Source organism: Gorilla gorilla, chromosome 1, assembly GCF_029281585.2.
Source record: "Gorilla gorilla gorilla isolate KB3781 chromosome 1, NHGRI_mGorGor1-v2.1_pri, whole genome shotgun sequence".
NCBI lineage: Eukaryota > Metazoa > Chordata > Mammalia > Primates > Hominidae > Gorilla > Gorilla gorilla.
The window spans coordinates 83,221,408-83,246,167 of record NC_073224.2 but is presented as its reverse complement, the minus strand read 5'-3'; the positions used below and the strand labels follow the sequence as shown (position 1 = coordinate 83,246,167).

The following is a 24,760-nucleotide window of genomic DNA, read 5'->3' as shown; positions in this document are numbered from 1 at the left end:
ACTCCTACACTGATGCTCAAGGGCTCAAGGCTCAGCATTCCCAGGATGGCAAGACTGTCTTCCTTTCTTAGACCATTTGCCCCATGTGCCATAAAATCTGCCTCCCAGAATGCCAGCATCAAACAAGTAATCATTATAACTATCATTTTTAGATTACCACATATTATCTCATTTAATCCTCCCAATAACCCAATAAGATGGCTGCTGACCTTATCCCTATCTTACCATGAAGGAAATTGAGGGTCAGAAAGGTTAAGCAACTTACCTAAGCTCAAGTACAAGTAGGCACAGGGGTCAAGTTTTAAGCCTAAGTGTGCCTGACTCCAAACCCTGGTCTCTTAAGAAACTAAGCTGCAGTATTACTCCTGTTGCTTCCTTGCTTCTTGCCTCCATCCTTTGTTTCAAAGCTAAACAAGATTTTAATTTTCTATTAAAAACATTTAAATTACCTTCATCATCTGAATTGATGAAAGGTACAAAATAAGAATGTTTTGAAAGAAGAAAATTCATTTTTTAGGTTTACCAACTTTTCCAGGACAAATTTTCATAATGACTTTTCACAGTCTGAACTGGGAGAAAAGGTCTCTCCCATAAGGGAGAAACTTACTGCCAGATTTAAAGAGATGTCAGCTCTTCCCATGGCCTCTGGGTCCTCCCCATTCCTTTGCCCAGTGGCAGGCAGCTTGGGCCATTAGGGACTTTGCTTCTACCCTTCCCATGCCCTGTTATGTCCTAGGTGGTCACACTTCCTTTGTCTTTACAGAGGTATGGAATGCTGAGGCCCAGGGCCCAGGATCTACTATCAAGTGCCCATAGCCCCTAATGTGTCAACAAAGTGATGTGGCCCCTACTCTACTCCTTTTTTGTCAACCAGTGCAGATACTTCCAGAGCTATGCTAGAACACGGCATCGTTGCCTTGGTGTAAACTAGGGAAAACTTACTGCATCTCATCCTTCCTTTGGCACAGCCCCACGCCAGGGCAAAGGGTGTGGCAAGCAAACAGCAGGCAGATTTCAGCTCCCTGTCCCTTGGGCACACCCTTGTGTAGGGCACCTGTATTACAGTACACAGAAGCCCTCGGTACATTTTTACTGTTTGTAAAAGGCAAGTAAGAACTACAGGGTCATTCCAGGTTAAATTTCTTTTTAAGGTGGTCAGTTGAGTTTTAAAGTCACTTTTGGAGCACCGTGAAGAGCAAGAGACTCTTTAGAAATGATATTTCTTACCTGCTCACAGGTTGTAGGTATAATGCAAGGTGCAAAATATGGTTCCTCTGTCTTAGTATCAATCACACTGCCATACACAATGATAACAAATTTCATGGTCATATTATCAATAGTCATGTCACTATAGCTTGATAAAGTTTCCACATATGCTTGATTGAACATCACACAGTTCTGAAACCTTAAGTCCTACAATAAAATTGCATTTTAGAAAATAAGTCATACAAACTGACAGATGGTATCAAGAAGAAAACAGATTTACTGATCTATCTGAATTATTTGAGGGTGTCAGAAGGTACACAGCCCCTGGCATCAACAGACAGGATTTATTTAGCATTCAGAATGGCCTCTGACAAATTTCTAAATTCCAAGTGTTTACGTTGTTAATGGGCCCTGGATTCTGTTGCCTAGCCCTAAATTGTGAGCTTTCAGCCACAGCAGGGTAGTTGGCTATGACTCAGGAGATTTCTATCTGCACAAGACTCAGAGTCTTAAAAGATTCAGAGTTTCACTTACAAGTAAGCTTATGTTCCACTTGACAGGTGAATAGGAATAACACAAAGCCAAAACAAAGCAAGCTAGAGTCTGAGCTATACTTCAAGGCTCAGAGTCATAGACTTTAGAACTGGGAGGGAGTTATTATGGGTTGAATTGTGCACACACACACACACACACACACACACCACCTCCCACCCAATTCTTATGCTGAAGTCCTAACTCCCAGTATCCTGGAATGTGACCTTATCGAAATGGGTCATTGCAGATGCAATTAGTTAAGATGAAGTCATACTGGAATAGGTTGGGCCTCTAATTTGAACAACTAGTGTCCTTATAAAAAGGGGAAATTTGGACGCAGACTTGCACACAGGGAGAACGCCACGTGAATATAAAGGCAGCCATTTATAAGCCAAGGAGGGAAGCCTGGCCCAGATTCTTCCTCACAGCCCCTCAGTAGGAGCCAATCCTCCCAACACCTTGATTTCTAATTTCTAGCCTCCAGAACTGTGAAACGATGCATTTCTGGTTTTTTTACGCCACCCAGTTTGTGGTACTTTGTTACAGCCATGCTTGCAAACTAACCCAGGAATTTAGAGATCAGCCCAACAGTAGGCATCTCCTGCACAGGGCCCTGACAGGGCTGTCAGCTCAGTCTAAACATCTCCACCCCCATGCAGGGCACAGCTACACGAGCCAGTCCTTGAATCTCAGTCACTGACAGGTGAATCATACATTTATTTGCTGAGGGCACCAGCACAACTGGGAACCAAAAACATTTAAAAATTAGCAAATGTATCTAGTATTTCACAACCAGAAAATCTTAAAAAAATCAGCTGTTTTGGTTTGATTTTAAAATGCATATATATTTTGAGTTCTGTGATTTAGAGGGAAAAAAATCTTAATTGGCTAGTTCTTTAATGGAAAAAAAAGAAAGAAACTAAGTATTAAATAGAGATTCTCTATTTAATAATAAATACAATTTTTTTAATGTTTTGTATCTGTACTTTCTCATTTATATAATGAATATGTGTTGCTTGTGAATTTAAAAAAATGTAAAGGACATTCACCTTATTATTGAGTCAAGTCTGAGTCCATACAGTTTCTATCCATTGGTCCTAATTCTCACCCCTGAAGTTTCATACTAGACTCTAAATTTGTCCCACTTCTCATGAAGAGGCAAGGTAAAAGGAAAAGAGAAGAATTCCAATCCCCTTATCCCTCTGATAAAATTTTTCTGAAAGTTATTATTGCAATAAAGTAAAAGAAACCTGACTGGCTTGTATGACACACTCATTTTTTAACCCAATATTTATTTATACCCAGTCGCTCAGTTCAGTGAATATTACTGAACTTCCAATCTTTCCCAGCTCACTTCCCCAGTTCCTGACTCACTAGCTAGTAAGGGTTCCAATAGTTACTAAATAGTATACAAATGTGAGATTGTAAATTGTGCTTGTCCAGAGAAAACTTGAACCACTACTCTTTGGAGGGGAAGTCCATGAGAGAGGCTCAGTCACCTCCACAAAGATTTTGAAAAGGCAGGAGATTTACAGACTTACATTAACATCGGCAGAGTAGGCAATAATAAATACAGACAGAGTGTTTGTTAACACATTCTGATTAACACTATGCTTGGTTCAGGGGGGATCTACCTATTTTGAATTTGCTAAATCTACCTTCTTTTTTTTTTAGAAATGATTGCAAGTAGCTTGGGAAAATTAGCTGTGACAAAAGGATTGACAACCTGTAGGAACTCAGGATAAGAGAGCAGTTAAAATTCTAGCAATCTCATTTTAGAAAATCAGACACAGGGCCAGGCACGGTGGCTCACGCCTATAATCCCAGCACTTTGGGAGGCCGAGGTGAGTAGATCACTTGAGGTCAGGAGTTCAAAACCAGCCTGGCCAACATGGTGAAACCCTGTCTCTACTAATAATAAAAAAAATTAGCCAGGGGTGGGGGCAGGCGCCTATAATCCCAGTTACTTGGGAGACTGAGGCAGGGGAATTGCTTGAACCTGGGAGACAGAGGTTGTAGTGAGCTGAGACTGCACCATTGCACTCCAGCCTGGGCAACAGAGTGAGCCTCTGTCTCAAAAAAAAAAAAAAATCAAACACAAATTTCCTTTCTATTTTTGTCTCAAAAATATGAAATGCATTCTGTAAAAAATACAATGCATAAAAATTCAATTTATTAATATTTTAATCACATAACTTACCTCGTCAATAAGACTTGATTCAAAATACTGATAGGCAGTACTGAGAGCAAGCTTTAGCCATATTTTATATTCCAGAGATGGCCAGAAGGCATCAAAGCCTTCATATAAATCCTCCAGGGAGATAAAGCAAGCCTGAAACAAAAAGGAACCAGGCCATAGCAGCTTGATGTGGAACTAAATTACAAGACCATCAAAAAACAAGATGCCTGCAGATTTAACCTTCAGAAAAACTATCAATTCTAGCATAATTATGATACTCTTGTCATTTAGAAGCATTTGTATTGTGAAAATGGTTGTTTGCTAAGTATAAGATGATAAAATGTATGGTGTGATTAAAGCTATAGACTTTAATAAGAGACCAGAAAAATGTATATCAGTCAATAGATATAATGAAGGATATGGCTCATGAGCCCAAAGTCCAGGATTCAGGAACTAAGCCATATGAACTTATCTATTTTTATTGTCATGGTAGATAACATGAGCTCATTCACAGTATTTGTTTCCAGAGGCAAATGGTTTAGCTGAATAAAAAAGATACACTTTCAGATTCAAGTTACACGAACTTCAGTGAATTCAATTCAGCCTTATGACTAAACTCATGCCTTCTCTCCTCTTCCAAAAATGAAATGACATGAAATAGCTAAAACAACATTTCCTTCCACTCCACACACCCCTAAGACTCTGGATCCTGCTCTTTTGCATCATATAGTCTCCAAAGACTGAGAATTCTTTGGCTCATTTCTTTTTTTGTTTAATTATTTCATTTACTTTAAGTTCCAGGATACAAGTACAGAATGCGTAGGTTTGTTACTTAGGTCTACGTGTGCCATGGTGGTTTGCTGTACCTATCAATATGTCATCTAAGTTTTAAGCCCCCCATGCATTAGCTATTTATTCTAATGCTCTCGCTCCTCTCACCCCCTCAATCCCCAAATGGCCCTGGTGTGTGATGTTCCCCTCCCTGTGTCCATGTGTTCTCATTGTTCAACTCCCACTTATGAGTGAGAACATGCAGTGTTTGGTTTTCTGTTCCTGTGTAAGTTTGCTGAGGATGGCAGCTTCCAATTTCATCTATGTCCCTGCGAAGGACATGTTCTCATTCCTTTTTATGGCTGCACAGTATTCCATGGTGTGTATGTACCACATTTTCTTTATCCAGTCTATCATTGATGGGCATTTAAGTTGGTTCCATGTCTTTGCTATTGTGAATAGTGCTGCAATAAACATACATGTGCATGTGTCTTTATAGTAGAATGATTTATATTCCTTTGGGTATTTACCCAGTAATGGGATTGCTGGGTCAAATGGTATGTCTGGTTCTAGGTCCTTGAGGAATCACCACACTGTCTTCCACAATGGTTGAACTAATTTACATTCCCACCAACAGTGTGAAAGTGTTCTTAGTTCTCCACAGCCTCAGAAGCATCTATTGTTTCCTGGATTTTTTTTCCTTTCTTTTCTTTTCTTTTTTTTTTTTTTTGAGACAGAGTCTCACTCTGTCACTAAGCTGGAGTGCAGTGGTGCATCTCGGCTCACTGCAACCTCCACCTCCTGGGTTCAAGCAATTCTCCTGCCTCAGCCACCCGAGTAGCTGGGACTATATGTGCGCCACCATGCCCAGCTAGTTTTTGTATTTTTAGTAGGGATGGGGTTTCCCCATGTTGGCCAGGATGGTCTTAATCTCTTGACCTCATGATCTGCCTGCCTCAGCCTCCCAAAGTGCTGGGATTACAGGCATGAGCCACCGTGCCTGGCCCATTTCCTGACTTTTTAATAATTGCCATTCTGACTGGTGTGAGATGGTATTTCATTGCGGTTTTAATTTGCATTTTTCTAATCAGTGATGTTGAGCTTTTTTTCATATGTTTGTTGGCTACATAAATGTCTTCTTTTGAAAGGTGTCTGTTCATATCTTTTGCCCACTTTTTGATGGGGTTTTTCTTGTAAATTTGTTTAAGTTCTTTGTAGATTCCGGATATTAGACCTTTGTCAGATGGGTAGATTGTAATAATTTTCTCCCATTCTGTAGGTTGCCTTTTCACTCTGATGATAGTTTCTTTTGCTGTGCAGAAGCTCTTTAATTAGATCTCATTTGTCAATTTAGGCTTTTGTTGCAATTGCCTTTGGCATTTTTGTCATGAAGTCTTTGCCCATGCCTATGTCCTGGGTGGTATTGCCTAGGTTTTCTTCTAGGGTTTTTATGATTTTGGGTTTTACATGTAAGTCTTTAATCCATCTTGAGTTAATTTTTGTATAAGGTGTAAGGAAGGGGTCCAGTTTCGGTTTTCTGCATATGGCTCGCCAGTTTTCCCAGCACCATTTACTGAATAGAAGATCCTTTCCTCATTGCTTGTTTTTATCAGGTTTGTCGAAGATCAGATAGTTGTATATGTGTAGGGTTATTTCTGAGGCCTCTGTTCTGTTCCATTGGTCCATATGTCTGTTTTTGTACCAGTACCATGCTATTTTGGTTACTGTAGCCTTGTAGTATAGTTTGAAGTCAGGTAGCATGATGCCTCCAGCTTTGTTCTTTTTGCTTAGGATTTTCTTGGCTGTGTGGGCTCTTTTTTGGTTCCATATGAAATTTAAAGTATTTTTTGCTAATTCTGTGAAGAATGTCAATGGTAGTTTGATGGAAATAGCATTGAATCTATAAATAACTTTGGGCAGTATGGCCATTTTCACACTATTGATTGTTCCTATCCATGAGCATGGAATGTTTTTCCATTTGTTTGTGTCCCCTCTTATTTCCTTGAGGAGTGGCTTGTAGTTCTCCTTGAAAAGGTCCTTCACATCCCTTGTTAGCTGTGTTCCTAGGTATTTTATTCTCTTTGTATCAATTGTGTATGGGGGTTCATTCATGATTTGGCTCTCTGCTTGTCTGTTGTTGGTGCATAGCAATGCTTGTGATTTTTGCACATTGATTTTGTATCCTGAGACTTTGCTGAACTTGCTTATCAGCATAAGGAGTTTGTGGACTGAGACAATGGGGTTTTCTAAATATAGAATCATGTTAGCTGCAAACAGAGACAATTTGATTTCCTCTCTTCCCATTTGAATACCTTTATTTCTTTATCTTTCCTGATTACCCTAGCCAGAACTTCTAATACTATGTTGAATAGGAGTGGTGAGAGAGGGTATCCTTGTCTTGTGCCAGGTTCCAAAGGAAATGCTTCCAGCTTTTGCCATTCAGTATGATATTGGCTGTGGGTTTGTCATAAATAGTTCTTATTATTTTGAGATATGTTCCATCAATACCTACTTTATTGAGAGTTTTTAACATGAAGCGATTTGAATTTTATTGAAGGACTTTTCTGCATCTATTGAGATGATCATGTGGTTTTGTCATTGGTTCTGTTTATGTGATAGATTATGTTTATTGATTTGCATATATTGAACCAGTCTTGCATGCCAGGGATGAAGCCGACGTGATTGTGGTGGATAAGCTTTTTTGATGTGCTGCTGGATTTGGTTTGCCAGCATTTTATTAAGGATTCTCACATTGATGTTCATCAGAGATATTGACCTGAAGTTTTCTTTTTGTTGTTGTTGTTGTTGTGCCTCTGCCAGGTTTTGGTATCAGGATGATGCTGGCCTCATAAAATGAGTTAGGGAGGTGTCCCACCTTTTCAACTCTTTGGAGTAGTTTCAGAAGGAATGGTACCAGCTCCTCTTTGTATCTCTGGTGGAATTCGGCTGTGAATCTATCTGGTCCTGGGGTTTTTTTGGTTGGCAGGCTATTAATTACTGCTTCAATTTCAGAACTAATTTTTGGTCTATTCAGGGATTTTAATTCTTCCTAGTTTAGTCTTGGGAGAGTGTATGTGTCCAAGAATTTACCCTTTTCTTTTAGATTTTCTAGTTTATTTACATAGAGGTGTTTATTCTCTGATCGTAGTTTGTATTTCTGTGGGGTCAGTGGTGATATCCCCTTTATCATTTTTTATTGTATCTGTTTGATTTCTCTCTCTTTTCTTCATTAGTCTAGCTAGCGGTCTATTTTGTTAATTTTTTCAAAAAAATCAGCTCCTGGATTCATTCATTTTTTGAAGGGTTTTTTGTGTCTCTGTCTCTTTCATTTCTGCTCTGATGTTAGTTATTTCTTGTCTTCTGCTAGCTTTTGGATTTGTTTGCTCTTGCTTCTCTAGCTCTTTTAATTGTGATGTTAGGGTGTTGATTTGAGATCTTTCTAGCTTTCTGATGTGGGCATTTAGTGCTATAAATTTACCTCTTAACACTGCTTTAGCTGTGTCCCAGAGATTCTGGTATGTTGTCTCTTTGTTCTCATTGGTTTCAAAGAACTTCTTGATTTCTGCCTCAATTTCATTATTTACCCAGGAGTTATTCAGGAGCAGATTGTTCAATTTCCATGTAGTTCAATTTCCATGGTTTTGAGTGAGTTTCTCAACCCTGAGTTCTAATTTGATTGCACTGTGGTCTGAGAGACAGTTTGCTATGATTTCAGTTCTTTTGCATTTGCCAAGGAGTGTTTTACTTCCAATTATGTGGTTGATTTCAGAATAAGTGCCATGTGGCACTGAGAAGAATGTATATTCTGTTGATTTGGGGTGGAGAGTTCTGTAGATGTCTATTAGTTCCACTTGATCCAGAGCTGAGTTAAGGTCCTGAATATGCTTGTTAATTTTCTGTCTTGTTGATCTAATATTGACAGTGGGGTGTTAAAGACTCCCACTATTATTGTGTGGGAGTCCAAGTCTCTTTGTAAGTCTCTAAGAATTTGCTTTATGAATCTGGGTGCTCCTGTCTTGGGTGCATATATATTTAGGATAGCTAGCTCTTCTTGTTGAATTGATCCCTTTACCATTATGTAATGCCCTTATTTGTCTTTTTTGATCTTTATTAAAGTCTGTTTTGTCAGAGACTAGTATTGCAACCCCTGCTTTTTTTTTTGTTTGTTTTCCATTTGCTTGGTAATTTTTCCTCCATCCATTTATTTTGAGCCTATGTGAGATGAGTCTCCTAAATGTAGCACACCAGTGAGTCCTGACTCTTTATCCAATTTGCCAGTCTGTGTCTTTTAATTGGGGCATTTAGCCCATTTACATTTAAGGTTAATATTGTTATGTGTGAATTTGAGCCTGTCATCATGATGCTATCTGGTTATTTTGCATACTATGCAAAATAGTTGATGCAGTTTCTTCATAGTGCCATTAGTCTTTATATATTTGGAGTGTTTTTGCAGTGGCTGGTACCAGTTGTTCCTTTCCATATTTAGTGCTTCCTTCAGGAGCTCTTGCAAGGCAGGCCTGGTGGTGACAAAATCCCTCAGCATTTGCTTGTCTGGATAGAATTTTATTTCTCCTTTTTTTATGAAGCTTAGTTTAGCTGGATATGAAGGTCTGAGTTGAAAACTCTTTTCTTTAAGAATGTTGAATATTGGCCCCCACTGTTTTCTGGCTTGTAGGGTTTCGGCGGAGAAGTCCACTGTTAGTCTGATGGGCTTCCCTTTGTAGGTGACCTGGCCTTTCTCTCTGGCTGCCCTTAACATTTTTTCCTTCATTTCAACCTTGGAGAATCTGATGATTATGTGTCTTGGGGTTGATCTTCTCATGGAGTATCTTAGTGGTGTTCTCTGTATTTCCTGAGTTTGAATGTTGGTCTGCCTTGCTAGGTCAGGGAAGTTCTCCTGGATAACATCCTGATCCTGAGGTGTGTTTTCCAACTTGGTTTCATTCTCCCTGTCTCTTTAGGTACTCCAATCAATCATAGGTTTGTTGTTTTTACATAGTCCCATATTTCTCAGAGGTTTTGTTTGTTCCTTTTCATTCTTTTTTCTCTAATCTTCTCTGAATGCCTTATTTCAGCAAGATGGCCTTCAGACTCTGATATCCTTTCTTCCACTTGATAGATTCAGCTATTGATCCTTGTGCATGCTTCATGAAGTGTTCATGCTGTGTTTTTCAGCTCCATCAGGTCATTTATGTTCCTTTCTAAACTGGTTATTCTAGTTAGCAGCTCCTGTAACCTTTTATAAGGATTCTTAGCTTCTTTAGATTCGGTTTGAACATGCTCCTTTAGCTCAGCAGAGTTTGTTATTACCCACCTTCCAAAGCCTACTTCTGTCAATTCATTCATCTTATCCTCCATCCAGTTCTGTTCCTTTGCTGGACAGGCATTGCGATCATGTATAGGGGAAGAGGCACTCTAGCCTTTTGAGTTTTCAGTGTTTTTTCGTTGATTCTTTCTCATCTTCATGAGTTTGTCTAATATTGATCTTTGAGGCTGTTGACCCTTGGATGGGGTTTTTGTGGGGACTTTTTTGTTGTTGTTGATGCTGTTGTTGTTGCTTTTTGTCTGTTTTTCTTGCAATGATCAGGTCCTTCTTCTGTAGGGCTGCTGCAGTTTGCTGGGGATTTGCTTCAGGCCCTATTCATCTGGTTTGCTCCCACACCTGGAGATGTCACTCAAGGAGGCTGGAGAACAGCAAAGATGGGTGCCTGCTCCTTCCTCTGGGATCTCTGACCTTGAGGGGCACCGACCTGATGCTAGTAGGAACGCTCCTGTATAGGGTGTCTGATAACCCCTATTGGAGGGTATCACCCAGTTGGGTGGCACAGGGAGCAGGACCCATTTAACAAACCACTTTGTCCCTTGGTCTTTGGCTCATTTCTATTTGAATTCCCCACACCTAGTGAAATGTCAGGACACTTAGGTGTTGAATAGATAACTTCTTACTTAGCAAATGAAACATAGAAGGAAGTTTAAAAACAAACAAATATTCCTTTTTTAACTTTCAAGTTCAGTGGTACATATGCAGCTTTGTTACATAGGTAAACTTGTGTCATGAGGGTTTGTTGTACAGATTATTTCATCACCCATGTATTAAGCCTAGTACCCGTAGTTATTTTTCCTGATTCTCTCCCTCCTCCCACCCTCCACCCTCCAATAGGCCCCAGTGTGTTTTATTCCCCTCTCTGTGTCTGTGTGTTCTCATCATTTAGCTCCCACTTATATGTGAGAACATGTAATATTTGGCTTTCTGTTCCTGCATTAATTTACTAAAGATAATGGCCTCCAGCTTCATCCACAGTTCCTGCAAAAGACATGATCTCACTCTTTTTTAGGGCTACATAGTATTCTATGGTATATATGTACCATGTTTTCTTTATCCACTCTATCATTGATGAGCATTTAGGTTGATTCCACATCTTTGCTATTGTGAATAGTGCTGCAGTGAACATACTTGTGCATGTGTCTTTATAACAGAATGATTTACATTCCTTTGGGTATATACCCAGTAATGGGATTGCTGGGTCAATGGTATTTCTGTCTTTAGGTCTTTGAGGAAACATCACACTGTCTTCCACAATGGTTGAATTAATTTATACTCCCACTAACAGTGTGTAATTGTTCCTTTTTCTCCACAGCCTCTCCAGCACCTGTTACTTTTTGACTTTTTAATAGCAGCCATTCTGACTAGTATGAGATGGTATCTCATTGTGGCTTTGATTTGCATTTCTCTATTGATCAGTGATGTTGAGCTTTTTTTCATATGTTTATTGGCCACATGTATGTCTTCTTTTGAAAAGTATCTGTTCATATATTTTGCCCACTCTTTAATGGAGTTGTTTTAAAAACAAATAAATATTCTTTAAAAACACTGTTGTCATAATGGTGACCATTTATTGAGCACCTATATGTGTCAGGCATTTTACGTAGATGTTTTCCTAATCCTCATAACATCAAAAGGTTAGTATTCTCTCTACTTCATAAACAAGGACACTGAGACTTAAGGAGGTTAAATAACTACTCCCTTAGGCAGGATGCAGTGGAGCTTGGCAGAGCCTGGCATGTGAGACACTAAATCTGCCTTTTCAGCTATGTTACCGCCCAATAGCTGGTTGGGTGACTAAGATGTCAAAACCCCAAAACAGAAAAGATGCTGGTATTTTTTATTTACTTGAGGAATAATTAAAAACTCATGACAGAACCATTTTCCTACCTGTAAACTAGTTTCACAGATGACAGTATATTCAATTTCACGCTTAAGCAGACAGCTTAGCTCTCCAATTATGTCCCCAGTAGTACAGAACTCTGTAAACATGACTCTGGACCTTCTATCACGCCTTTGGCTACTCTCTGTTCCAAAGGTAGGAGAAAAACTATGCAACTGCAAAGGGAAAAAAAGTGTGCAAAGGGAAAGAAAAAATGAAAAACCCTTTGATCAAATCATAGGAGCTCCCACTATTTCTTACAACTTTCCAATGGAAGGCAAAGATCTCCTGTCAGGTGTGAAAGAAGAATTAGGCTTAAGAAAAAAAAATAATAATTTCTTTAACATTTCAACTCCCCAAGGCAAGGATTTTTTTCTAATCTTTAGTTTTACAGATGACCCCTATTTACAACTTTCTACTTATACCTGTCTTATACAAAAATCCCACCAGGGCTGGGCACAGTGGCTCACGCCTGTAATCCCAGCACTTTGGGAGGCCAAGGCGGGTGGATCACAAGATCAAAAGTTCGGGACCAGCCTGGCCAACATGGTGAAACCCCGTCTCTGCTAAAAAAAAAAATACAAAAATTAGCCGAGCATGGTGACGCATACTTGTAGTCCCAGCTACTCAGGAGACTGAGGCAGGAGGATCATTTGAACCCAGGAGGCAGAGGTTGCAGTGAGCCAACATCGTGCCACTGCACTCCAGCTGGGCGACAGAGTGAGACTCCATCTCAAAGAAAAAAAAAAAACCCACCAAAACTGGAAATTATAGTATGCAACTAATGCAATCACTCATTGAGTCCATTAGATATTCTTACCGCAATGGGCTAATGCATCAGGTGGAAATAACTTTTGATTGCATGGGCACATAAATCAGATATTATGAATTAATATGCCTCCAAACCAAGCCATGATGTTAATGAAAGCCTTGTCTCTTTTTAAAATGCTTTAGAAAAATTACCATGCAATATCAACAGGAAAAGGTTTTAGGATGAACATAGGATGGTTGAGTTACTTCAAGAAAATAACTGGTAGGCATAACTGGAGAAAGAAGCGCGGTATCAGATTTTAGGGGGAAGCTGAAAGAATTGGGATTAGAAAGATTACAGAATTTTTCAGAAAGTTTAGCTGTAAACATCAAAGAGGAAGGTTCTTGTTCAAGACACAGGAAACAGGAAGCAAAAGGTCATTCTCTCCCAGCAATTAGCATTCAGACTTTTAAAGGCATTCATGCTTCCAGAGGAGTTTGAATTTTTTTTTAATGGCTGTAATTTTGAATGCCATTCAAAGGATCTTTCAGCAATGAAGAATGCCTCTGCTTTTTGCAAACAAAGAAAAGATGATGGCATTTGAGGTAGGCAGCATTCTAAAGGAGGCCCCCCCCAAGATTCCTGTCTGTTGTTCAACCAAATACTAATCTAGGGTCTGCAGTGAAGGGACTTTGTAGTGGAATTAAGGTTGCTAATCGGCTGACCTTAAAAAGATGATTTTTGGAGTTAAGGCTACTAATCAGCTGACCTTAAAAAGATCTACAAAGTCTCTTCACAGCTGTACCAGATTAGTATTTGATTAAACAACAGACGGGAATACTGGGGGCACTGTAATCACACGAGCCCTCGCAAGTAGAAGGGAGTCCATCAGAGAGAGATGTGTGAAGGATTCCATATGCCTTTGCTTGCTCTGAGATGTGAGGACCTGCATGCAAGGATGAAAGAGAAGCTCTAGGAGCTCAAGGTGGGCTCCAGCTGACAGCCTTGAAGAAGCAGGGACTTCTGTTCAATAGCCGTAAAGAATAACTAGATCTGCCAACAACCTCAAAGAGCCTGGAAACAGATTCTGCCCTTAGAGCTTCCAGAAGGTAACATAGCCCTACTGACATCTTCATTTCAGCTTCTTGAGACCCAAGCAGTGAAATCAGCGGAACCCATTGGATTTCTGACCTACAGAGCCATGAGATAATATATTTAAGCCACTAAATTTGTGGTAATTTGTTATGGTATCAAAAGAGTACTAATATAACCTCTTCAGACCAGACGTTATTGGACTATAGTTTAAGAAGGCTTAGCTAGTCCAGTCACGGCAGGAAAATCCCCAAAGAAACATGTTACAGCAAGTTGCAGCTTTTAAGTATTGGACTTGACGTATTTCATAAATACTGGCAGCAGTGTGTTTTTCCTAGAATTCTAATGGGAGTATAGTATAATGGCTAAGCACATGGATACTGGAGACAGACTACATGGGTTCGAAGTAATCTTTGGCCTCTGAGTATGTGTAGTTGGGGCCAAGTGAATTATTTTTCTTCTGTTCATCGGTTTTCTCATGTAAAACATAGGGTTGTTGGCCGGGTTCAGTGGCTCACACCTGTAATCCCAGCACTTTGGGAGGCCAAGGCGGGCGGATCACTTGAGGTCAGGAGTTCAACACCAGCCTAGTGAAACCCCGTCTCTACTAAAAACACAAAAATTAGATGGGGGTGGTGGTGCGTGCCTGTAATCCTGTAATCCCAGCTACTTGGGAGGTTCAGGCAGGAGAATCACTTGAACCCAAGGGACAGAGCTTGCAGTGAGCTGAGATGGTGTCACTGCACTCCAGACTGAGTGACAGAGTGAGACTGTCACCCAGGCTGGAGTGCAGTTGCAGGATCTCGGATTCTCGTGTCTCAGCCTCCTGAGTAGCTGGGATTATAGACATGTGCCACCATGCCCGGCTAATTTGTGTATTTTTAGTAGAGACAGGGTTTTGCCATGTTGGCCAGGCTGCTCTCAAACTCCTGCCTCATGTGATCCACCCACCTAGCCCTCTCAAAGTGGTGGGATTACAGCTGTGAGCCATCATGCCCAGCCTATATTGACTTTCTCGACTACCTTTTAAAAAATCACAACTAATCTCTTCATACCTCCATCATCTGTAACATACTGTAAACTTATTTGTTTTGTTCATTGTCCCATCTCCTTTTATCCCTCTACTAGAAATTAGGCTCCAAGAAGGCAGGAATTTGTGTCTGTTTTGTCAATCCCATGCCTAGAATTAACAGTGCCTGCCACATGGTGGTAATGAAGCAAACATTTTGTTGAATAAATGAGTGAATGAATGAATGAAAAGTGCTTAGAATAGTGCCAGATAGTAAATAAGTGTTATATTGTGTTAGTATTCTATTTATTATAGTAGTTTATTTCCATGATATTTTAAGGTCTAATATACCCATTTCAAAACCAGAAAGCCAATGGTATTATTTTTCCCATATTAAGGATTTGTCATTTTATGACCATCATCTAGGATCTAGGAATTATTTGGTTCACAAAATGGGGCTCACCCATGAAACCAGCTACTAAACTACTGTTATGCAGATGCAAAGGATTCTTGTCCCCATCACTCTACTGAAATCTCTCTCCCTCTTTCTCTGTCTGTCTCTCTCTCTGGTCAACAAAAGCCTCCCATTAGACAGATTAAAAGCTGTATTTTTGATCCTCATTCTATTTCCTTTAGGTGAGTAATTTAAGCCACGCCAAGTATTGATTTCCTTCTCTGAACATTCTGAAAAATCCTGCTTCCTCCCAGGATTGCTGCAAGAAATAAGTAAAGACTATGACAGCATTTTGTAGAATGGGAAGCACATTTCAGGTGTTGAATATTCACCTCTCAGCTGTCATGCTCAGAGTAGAAATGGTTTCATTACATTAAAAATTTAAACTTTTTCAGTATCTAAATTTATTCTTATTCTACAATTACATGTTTCAAAATACATTTTAAGTAAAAAAAAAAAAAATCAATAGTCCCTTACAATTGCCATTCCTGAAATAATTAAGTAGATTCCTTGTGGCATTTCACCTGCCTTACAAATGGTATCTCCAGAGTCAAAACAGGCAAGTTTGGCTCTTTCCTGAGTGGGAAAAAAAAAAAACGAAAAGAAAAAGAGAGTCAACACAAAAGCTTCCTAGTCTACTTTTTAAATATTTTATATATATATATATATGATTTTATTATATATGTGTGTGTGTGTGTGTGTGTGTGTGTGTATATATATATATATATATATGATTTTAAAGCTAAAATAGTTTCCAAGTAGCATAAAAACACTAATTATATTCTTGGTTTATTACTGAACTGTAACGTGCTAATATACCACATCAACTTTTAGAAATAAAGGAACAGGCAAACAAACTTTGACTTTGTGATTAGTACCTAGCATAGTAACTGATATAACTATGGAATAAATATGCACATTAATGAATGAAAACTTTTTTTCAGCCCCTGTTTGAGGCTTGGGTTATAATGGTAAGCTAAACAATTCCCCTGCCTTCAGAAAAAACTTTTAGTTATGTTGGGTAGATATTTACAATCCAATGGGATAATTATGACAAAGAAGACAGGGACAGGGCGCTATGCAAAAAAAAAAAAAAAATGCAGAAAAGGCCGGGCGCGGTGGCTTACGCCTGTAATCCCAGCACTGTGGGAGGCCGAGATGGGCGGATCATGAGGTCAGGAGATCGAGACCATCCTGGCTAACACGGTGAAACCCCGTCTCTACTAACAATACAAAAAATTAGCCGGGCGTGGTGGCGGGCGCCTGTAGTCCCAGCTACAGGCTGGGCAGGAGAATGGCGTGAACCCGGGAGGTGGAGCTTGCAGTGAGCCGAGATCGCGCCACTGCATTCCAGCCTGGGCGACAGAGTGAGACTCCATCTCAAAAAAAAAAAAATGCAGAAAAGCCACAGGATCCTATCTTGGTTGTTCGGTGAGGCCTTTACAGCAGACAGGACAGCTAAGCTGAGACTTGAAAGAGGAGTAGCAGATAGCTCGGATAACATGAGTTGAAGACCTCCAGGGCAGAAGATTCATATATGCAAAATCCAGAAGCAAACTGAACGTCTGCAGTTAGGGTAATAGCAAAGATTGTATATGTCTCAGGCAGGGAGGGATGGAGACCAGGGTGGAGCCATCCGCTAGGCATCAGCAGGCGCAGTGCCTGCATCTACAATACTTTTAGACACTTAAAACAATGTTTCAATGTTTTTTAGAATCTGGAGGAAAATTAGTTTTAGATAGAGAAAAATGTTTTAATATATAATACTAATATATTCATTGTTATACTAACACAGTCATAAAGTCTAATTTTTAATACTTTTTTATGGAGGAAGAGGCCCACTAAGGCAGAAGTGCCCAGGGCCCCTGAGAGTCATGATGTTCTTCGGGCCCTCTGCAACTGCCCTGACTTCATGTGCTCTCTCCAGCACTGCTCCTGCCAGGGACCTCTGTGCTGCTCCTGGAACACACCAGGCACACTTGGCCTCGGGGCCTCCTTGCACCCACTACTCCCTTTGCCTGGAGTGCTCTTCTCTAAGATACTAGCTGGCTTGCTCCCTCACTTCTTTCACATCTCTCTTCAAATGTCACCTTATTAGAGCAGCCTTCCATGGCCGCTCTGTGTTACCTTTTCTCCCCTTATTTTTCTCTAGCACTTAACAACCATCTGATAGGCTATTTATTTATGTGTTTGGTGTGTTTATTGTCCGTCTCCATCCATACACTAAAAGCTTTTGAAAGTAGGGACTTCGGCCAGGCACAGTGGCTCACACCTGTAATCCCAGCACTTTGGGAGGCCAAGGCGGGTGGATCACTTGAAGTAAGGAGTTCGAGACCAGCCTGGCCAACATGATGAAACCCCGTCTCTACTGAAAATACAAAAATTAGCTGGGCATGGTGGCACAGGCCTGTAATCCCAGCTACTTGGGAGGCTGAGGCAGGAGGATCACTTGAACCCAGGAGGCGGAGGTTGCAGTGAGCCGAGATCGCACCACTGCACTCCAGCCTGGGCAGCAGAGTGAGACTCTATCTCAAAAAAATAAATAAAAAGAATAAAATAAAAATTAAAAAATGAAAGTAGGGACTTCATCTGTTTTGTTTACTGGCATATCCCAAAACCTAGAACAGTCTCTGGCATGTAGAGGATATCCAATAGATATTTGTTGAAAGAGTTCAAAGTCCTGTGGCAACCCTCAGCCGACAGAGCGTGAACTTGAATACACCTCAGTTCTCACTGTTCCCTATTACACTATGCCCAATTGGCTTTACTTTTACACTATCTGCCCGGTCTGTGCAGTAACTTAAATTTGAGACCCTTGCTCTAAAAAATGTCTCTCCCAGAGTGTACATCAAGAAGTCCAGAACTTTACAACATAAAATAGAATGGGATTGGTAATAGTCAGACACATATAGCTACTCATAAGCAGATAAGCCATTGTGAAAAACTATCTTTGCCCTTTAGGCTCAAAAAGAGATCTAGTCTTCCTCTAGGCTTTCCTGGGCCTCCATTTTGGCTTTCTCTGAATTGGCCAGTATGTGATATGCTTTTCTGTTAATCTTTCATTAGGGAGTGGAAAAAATTGGATAATTATCATCAAACCTGACCCAGAATAGAAAATGGAATCTTTACCTTGAAGAAGTCAATGAGAACATCTTTACCTTCCAGCCAAATGATGTTGTGAAGGTATATGTCAGGAGTCGGGGGTGGGATTGCCTTTGGAAAGTTATTTAGTGCTTTTAATTTTTTAAGAAGTACCTAAAAACAAATAATCAAAATAATGGGGATCAGATCCTGTAACAGAAAATGGACACTAGGGAAAAACTAAGGAAATCTAAATAAACTACTGTTAGGCAAGTTTAACCTTGATGTTTGACTCACAGCTTCTCTCATCCTATCTAAATTCCTCTAACCATTTTTGTCCCTAGTCTCCCCTTATTACTATTTTCACTGACTTATTAACTCAGATTGAACCTATCATCTTCATAATTCAATTGACACAGTGGATGGAGAAGCAGAAAAATCTAGTGAGTCTATAGGGAAAGCCAAAGGAAGATGCCATAGAGGGCAACCCTGATAGGAAATGGAGAATCTAGAAAGCTTTCTACATTGCTGTTCAAATCCCTTCCTTAGGCCTCGTCACATATCCTGGCTATTGTGGATTCTATAAAGTACTCTGCGTCCTTTTGATAAATCCCCCAACCATTTCTTTACTAAACTTAGTTCAAGTTGGTTTCTGTTACTTGCAATCAAGTAGTTTTGACAAATGGAGTGCACCGGATTGCATCAGCATTCGTTGTCCTTTGCATTATCAAAGGCTGAAGGTGATTATAGAGTTAACACCTGTGGTTAAACAATTTTTTCAATCTCCCTCCTTATTACACACTGCTAAAGTAACCATGAAGGCTGGGGTGTTATGCGGACAGAATCAAGCAAAATTACCTTATTTATCTCAATGACTTCATGCTTATCGATAATGCCTCTTGAACAAAGGAAGGTGAGATTTTTTAGAGCTTTAGCAATCACATTCCGGATTGCCTGTTTAGTCTTCAAAGCAATGACAACATCACGACCCTCATGCTCCATGAGTACTACAGCAAAGAAAATAAAATCCAGTAAGTGGCCTATGCAATAACCACAATAACTAATATTAGTATAATACTGTATAATTTCCAAAGCATTTACACAATATTCTTTGATTCTAGTTTCATGCAGAACTCATGAGGTCAGCAGGAAAAGAGTTATTTTCAACTCTATTTTATGGATGAGAAAATTGGAAACTGGCTTCCCCCATCAGCTAAGAGAAAATCACTCTCTCTCTCTTATCCCCATGGCATCTCCTCCATATCTCTATTATGGAACTCATTACATTATCATGTTACTATTTTTACTTCTCTGTCTCATCCTCCATATTGTATAATTTTTGTTGGTTAGACGAATAAATGACACAATGAAAGTACCCCTGGACTTTGGCTGGTGGGTCTTTCTGAGATCAAGGAGCATATTCTTTCCCCTTTAGTAAACCTCAGAAGACATGAACTGGACTGTGAGTCAAGGTTAAAATTGCATCTGTTTCATCTTCATATTCAACATTGAACACAATGCTTGCCATATCGAAGGTACACACTCTTTTTTTTTAACTAAATGAATTGACCTAGTGGTCAATGAAAGGTAGCAATGAAAAGTAGTGAAAGGTAGCAATGATCAAAAGCATAGGTTTTAGTGTCAAATACATCTGGGCTAGAAACCTGGCTCACTACTTACTAGCCATAGGGCCTCAGGCAAATTAACCTCTGTAATAATAGTATTTGCCTCATAGAGTAATTATAAGGATTAAATGAGATAATGTACATAAAGAGTTAGCAGTTCCTGCCATGATAAGCATTCAGTCATCAGTTGCAGTAACCACATGGAAACAAGCACTGCCTTTTAGAGTAGTGAATTGAGAAAACCTTGTAATAGTCCATACTGATATAAAACATAATATAATGCAGCTGTCCTAACCCCTAATCTTTAAAAGCACAGAAATAAAAATCTGTCAACATGTAAATGGCAAAAATGGGTCATGGGTTTTCTGAGATAATGCCAAAATGTTCTAATCTGTTGTCTCTAAACTTACACTTTCATTCATTAGATCACATTCTTTCCATTTTGATTTGGAAAGTGTAACCCCATATGGCATCTTACAATGTGGTCATGAATATGAAATGGTTTTACTTTATTTTCTTTTCTGATAACTTCCATTTATTAAGGGCCTTCCGTATGCTGGGCCCTCTACCAGATGCTTTTGCACACACTGACAGCCTGGCCCACAGCCCCCCATGAAGAAAGCTGACCCAAAAAACTTGGCATAAAATCCCTGGGCTCCTGCTCTGTGCTTCAAATAAAGTGGAGTGACTGTAGATACTCAGGAAATGACATTCGTTGCAGCCCTATGTTCCAGAGTATCTTTGCAAAAAACAAAACAATGAAACAAAACCATTTTGTCAAAGGTAACCTTCACATGTCTTTTTCTTCTAACCTTGAGGTCTCTGACCTTGCCACCTTAATACACTTTCCACACTCCTCTCATTCTTTCCTGTACACTCCCATAACAACTAACAGGACTCTGCTAACTTTTTCAATTATCTATTGATACGCTCATACACTCCACAAGATTCTGCACTGTTTAAGGGTCAGGATCTACTCATCTTTGCTTTCCCATACCTGGCCCATTAGCTGTGTTTAATAAATGCTTGTTGAATGCATAAATGAATGAGCAAGTAAATGAAAGCATGAATTGTTCTTCTTTTATTAAATTATAGGACAATAAGGTGTGACTTTAAGAACTCAGATACTTCAACTACCTACCTAATTCTTTGACAGCATCCTGTTTGTTGGTTTCCAAAATTTCACATAGTTTCTGTAAAAAATTAAGAAAAACATGTATTTCTTATTATTCATATAGTTTCTGTAAGAAATTAAGAAAAACATGCATTTTTTCTTATATTCCTGAGAAGCATACTTATTATACCAAGTATAGTTCTGGCTTTCCTTTTATTTTTATTTTTTGAGACAGAGTCTTGCTCTGTTGCCGAGGTTGGAGTGCAGTGGTGAAATCTCAGCTCACTGCAACCTCCACTTCCCGGGTTCAAGTTATTCTCATGCCTCAGCCTCCCAAGTAGCTGGGATTACAAGTGTGAGCGACCACACCCAGCTGATTTTTGTATTTTTAGTAGAGATGGGGTTTCTCCATGTTGGCTAGTCTGATCTTGAACTCCTGACCTCAGGTGATCTACTCACCTCTGCCTCCCAAAGTGCTGGGATTACAGGCATGAGCCACCACACCTAGCCTGGCTTTCCTTTTAAATTCAGAGAAAAGGAAGTATGGTAGAGGACATTTCACCCAGTTTTAGAAAAGCTATTGGCTCATTTCTTCCCTCTGGGTCAATTCTGCTGCTTTGCCCATGCTCAGACGTCAATCTCAATGAGTCTAGTACAGTCAGTAGCTTGCATAACTACCTTGCCTAATAGTTATCAGAAAAGATCAGTATGTACTCCACTGTGCACCAAGGAGAATTCTCATAGCGCCTGATTTGGCAGTGAGCCAAGTGAGCAGCTAGTTGGGAAGCCAGCCTATCAGGAGCACAAAAAGAAGTGGAAAAATGAGAAAATACGATATTGATTAGTTCATATTTCTAACAAATAACTCCTTAGATAACTGAAGAAATCACTGCACTCCAGGGCTAACCAATCTCTGCTCAATCAATCATACAACAGGTATTTGTTGGATGCCCACTATGTCCCAGGCACTTTTCTTCTTAAAGCTTACCCTCCAGCTTTGAGTCACTGGGGAGTTTGCACTTGGCTACACCAACAGTCCTGGAATCACACAACTGACATTTCTTTAGGGTTGTCAGGTACAGATGTCTGAAACTCTGCCCCAAATAATGCATGGCATAGTGCTCTTTATAGGGAACACCTGGTTTGTTATCTAAAGTTTAAGCAAAGTTAAGTTTTTGTGGGGTTTTTTTGTTGTCTTTGTTTTGGTTTAGAAAAAAATCACATGTAATGAATCCCTCATTTTGAATATAAGAATAAGGTATGTAATATTTATTAAATTATTTCTTCTTACTCGATAACATTGCATCAATATTGGGAAGGTGCCAAATTACTAGCCTGTCCATGGCACCAACATATCCTAGCCCAGTCCTGCTTGCATAGGTGCAAAGAAAGCAGCTAGGCCCCCTTCACACCAAACTAGACTTACAGCAACCCTGTAAGACTGCTCTAGAACGCCTTTGCACAAAAGCGCATGGGACCTGACTCCTGCCTACAAGAGAGCATAATCATGAAAGCCTGGGCATACATTTATTTTTCTTAAGGTGAGCTGCCACAGGCCAATTTCCAGAACCAAGTCAGTTTCAGAATAAACACCAGTTAGACATCTAAACACATCTCAAAAGGCCATTTAAATCTTTACTGGTGCTTCTTTCAAAATGTCACAGGGGATTCACTTCACCTGTGACACGTCAAGGCAACTGCCTCAGATCTCTGCATCTTCTCCCAAACTCCTGAAAACACATTCTTAACTCCCCCCACTGGCTCTTGTTTTTCTTCTCTCTTCCTCCTTCTGCTGAAATCTTTTCTCCTATGAATAGCTCTGTGTTCTTTCTAATGCAGATCAATCCAGCCTTTGAGTAGTTCTTTTAATTTTCTTCTCCATTCTTCAAAGTAAAGCAACAGGACAGAATTCTGTTACACATTAATGTTCAATCCAATAAAGGTAGATATCTTCACAGCCTCTTTTCCTCTTCTGATTTCAATAAGTAAAGAGCCTCTCTTGACTGAGGTAACGTAACCGTCACCACAAAAAATAGGCTCCGTAACCAGAAGACATAACCTCTAGGCCATCCATGGTTTTATGTATCCACACATAATCATTGTAGTAATCAGGATTTGAATCTATCTCCGGTTAAAAATCAAGAATGTCACTTGGGCTGAGAAAACACCTTTCAGCTGTTGATACTGTTCACCTTAGCCCCTCATTGACACGTGTGAAAATATAACCAAAATCACCAAACACTGGGGGCAAAAACAGAATGAAATATAGAAACCAAACACAATGAATAGGAGAATGAACCCCAAGGAAGCAGAATTAACACAGGAAGCAAAAAATCTTTTAAGATGAAAAGAAGATTCTAGATAATATTATATTAATTCTTTTAAAGCAAACAGTCAGTTGTTATGAAAAGGAAGCAACCACAGTTTTTGGAGATCAAAAAGTAATTGTCAAAAAAAATTAAAAAGTTTAATAGATGGGTTGAACAGAAGAATGAACACAACTAGAAATTTAAAAATCTGTAACCTGGAAAATCAAATGAAAGATTCTCACTGCAAAGAGCAGAGTTGACAGCTATGAGTGAAAAATAAGGAAGCTTTTTATCTAAAGAATGCGAGTCTCCTCTACATTATCAGGCCCAAAGAAGCAAGAGAATGAGAGAGCAGTCACGTTCCACTTTCTCCACTCTTTTGCGAGTGACTGGTAGTAGACAGACTGGTGTGAGGGAGCCTGGTTAGGAGGGGATTCACTCCACCTCTAGGCTCCCATCTAGTACTTACTGCATAGTGGCTGGAAATGAAGAGGGTCTTAAATGATAAAAAATAAATACTTCTACTCACCCACCCCACAGTACCAGGATTTCAACTTTTCACTATCAAATCTTTGTTCTCTTTTCCTCTCTTCCTCTCCACTTAAGACTTACCCTTTCTTTGAAGCCTTTTTCAAGTCTCAACTCCTGCATACACCTTTCCAAGTGCCCTGTCTTTTAGAGAGTGTTACAGAGACATACTAGATCTCTTCTCTATACTCTGCACTCAGAAAAGAGATCATATGTTTTCTGCCATGAAGATAATAAATGAGTTTGATGATAACAGCTGAAATGTAATGATCAGAGACTGTTCTCTGCAGCACCTCATATGATATAATAAACAACTGAATCCCTTTCAACTGTTGGAATTTGTCTGTTTCGTCAAACACACATAGAACTAGTCTTAAAAGAAGTTAATACACCTAAGGGGTTTTTCTCCCCAAATGACCAGTGCTTGTTTCTCACCTGATATATTGATTCACAGACAGCTATTTGTTTTATTAGAAGTTTGGCATCTTCTTGACTTTTGATATAGCCTTTTGTAATACTATACATCAAGCTGAGGCGCTTTTTGATCTGCACATCTGCAATTCTTGTCAGTATTGGTACTATTATCTGGAATAATGAGAAGAAGAAAGAAAAACCTGTACATTTGATGAGGAAAAGCACCCTCTGAGGCAGAAATTCATAAAGTGTCATCTCCAGACCAGCAACAGCAAAGCCCACAAACTTGTTAGGAATGCAAAATCTCAGGTCCCACTGGAGACCTGTGGAATCAGACACTCTTGGGTGGGGCCTAGTAGTCAATGTCTTAGCAAGTCCGCCAGGTGATTCTGTGCCTACAAAAGTCAAGACCCATTCTCTAAAGAAGATGAAGCTTAGTGAATAATTGACACTTGCTTTAGGGGAAAGTCTCTAGCACTGCCTTTTCC

The 24,760-nt window shown here is 39.6% G+C and overlaps 1 protein-coding gene across 1 annotated transcript in view; it reads right to left on the bottom strand.

Annotated features, from left to right (window-relative positions):
- SLC9C2 (solute carrier family 9 member C2 (putative)) overlaps positions 1 to 24,760 on the bottom strand; it is a 115,178-nt gene that overhangs the window by 5,261 nt on the left and 85,157 nt on the right. The window contains exons 18-25 of the mRNA XM_004027915.5: positions 24,294 to 24,443; positions 21,049 to 21,100; positions 19,141 to 19,289; positions 18,331 to 18,456; positions 15,679 to 15,777; positions 11,904 to 12,071; positions 3,941 to 4,072; positions 1,228 to 1,413 (exon numbers count right to left, since the gene is read on the bottom strand). Coding sequence (XP_004027964.4) covers positions 1,228 to 1,413; positions 3,941 to 4,072; positions 11,904 to 12,071; positions 15,679 to 15,777; positions 18,331 to 18,456; positions 19,141 to 19,289; positions 21,049 to 21,100; positions 24,294 to 24,443 — 1,062 coding nt within the window. The remainder of the gene's footprint in view (positions 1 to 1,227; positions 1,414 to 3,940; positions 4,073 to 11,903; positions 12,072 to 15,678; positions 15,778 to 18,330; positions 18,457 to 19,140; positions 19,290 to 21,048; positions 21,101 to 24,293; positions 24,444 to 24,760) is intronic.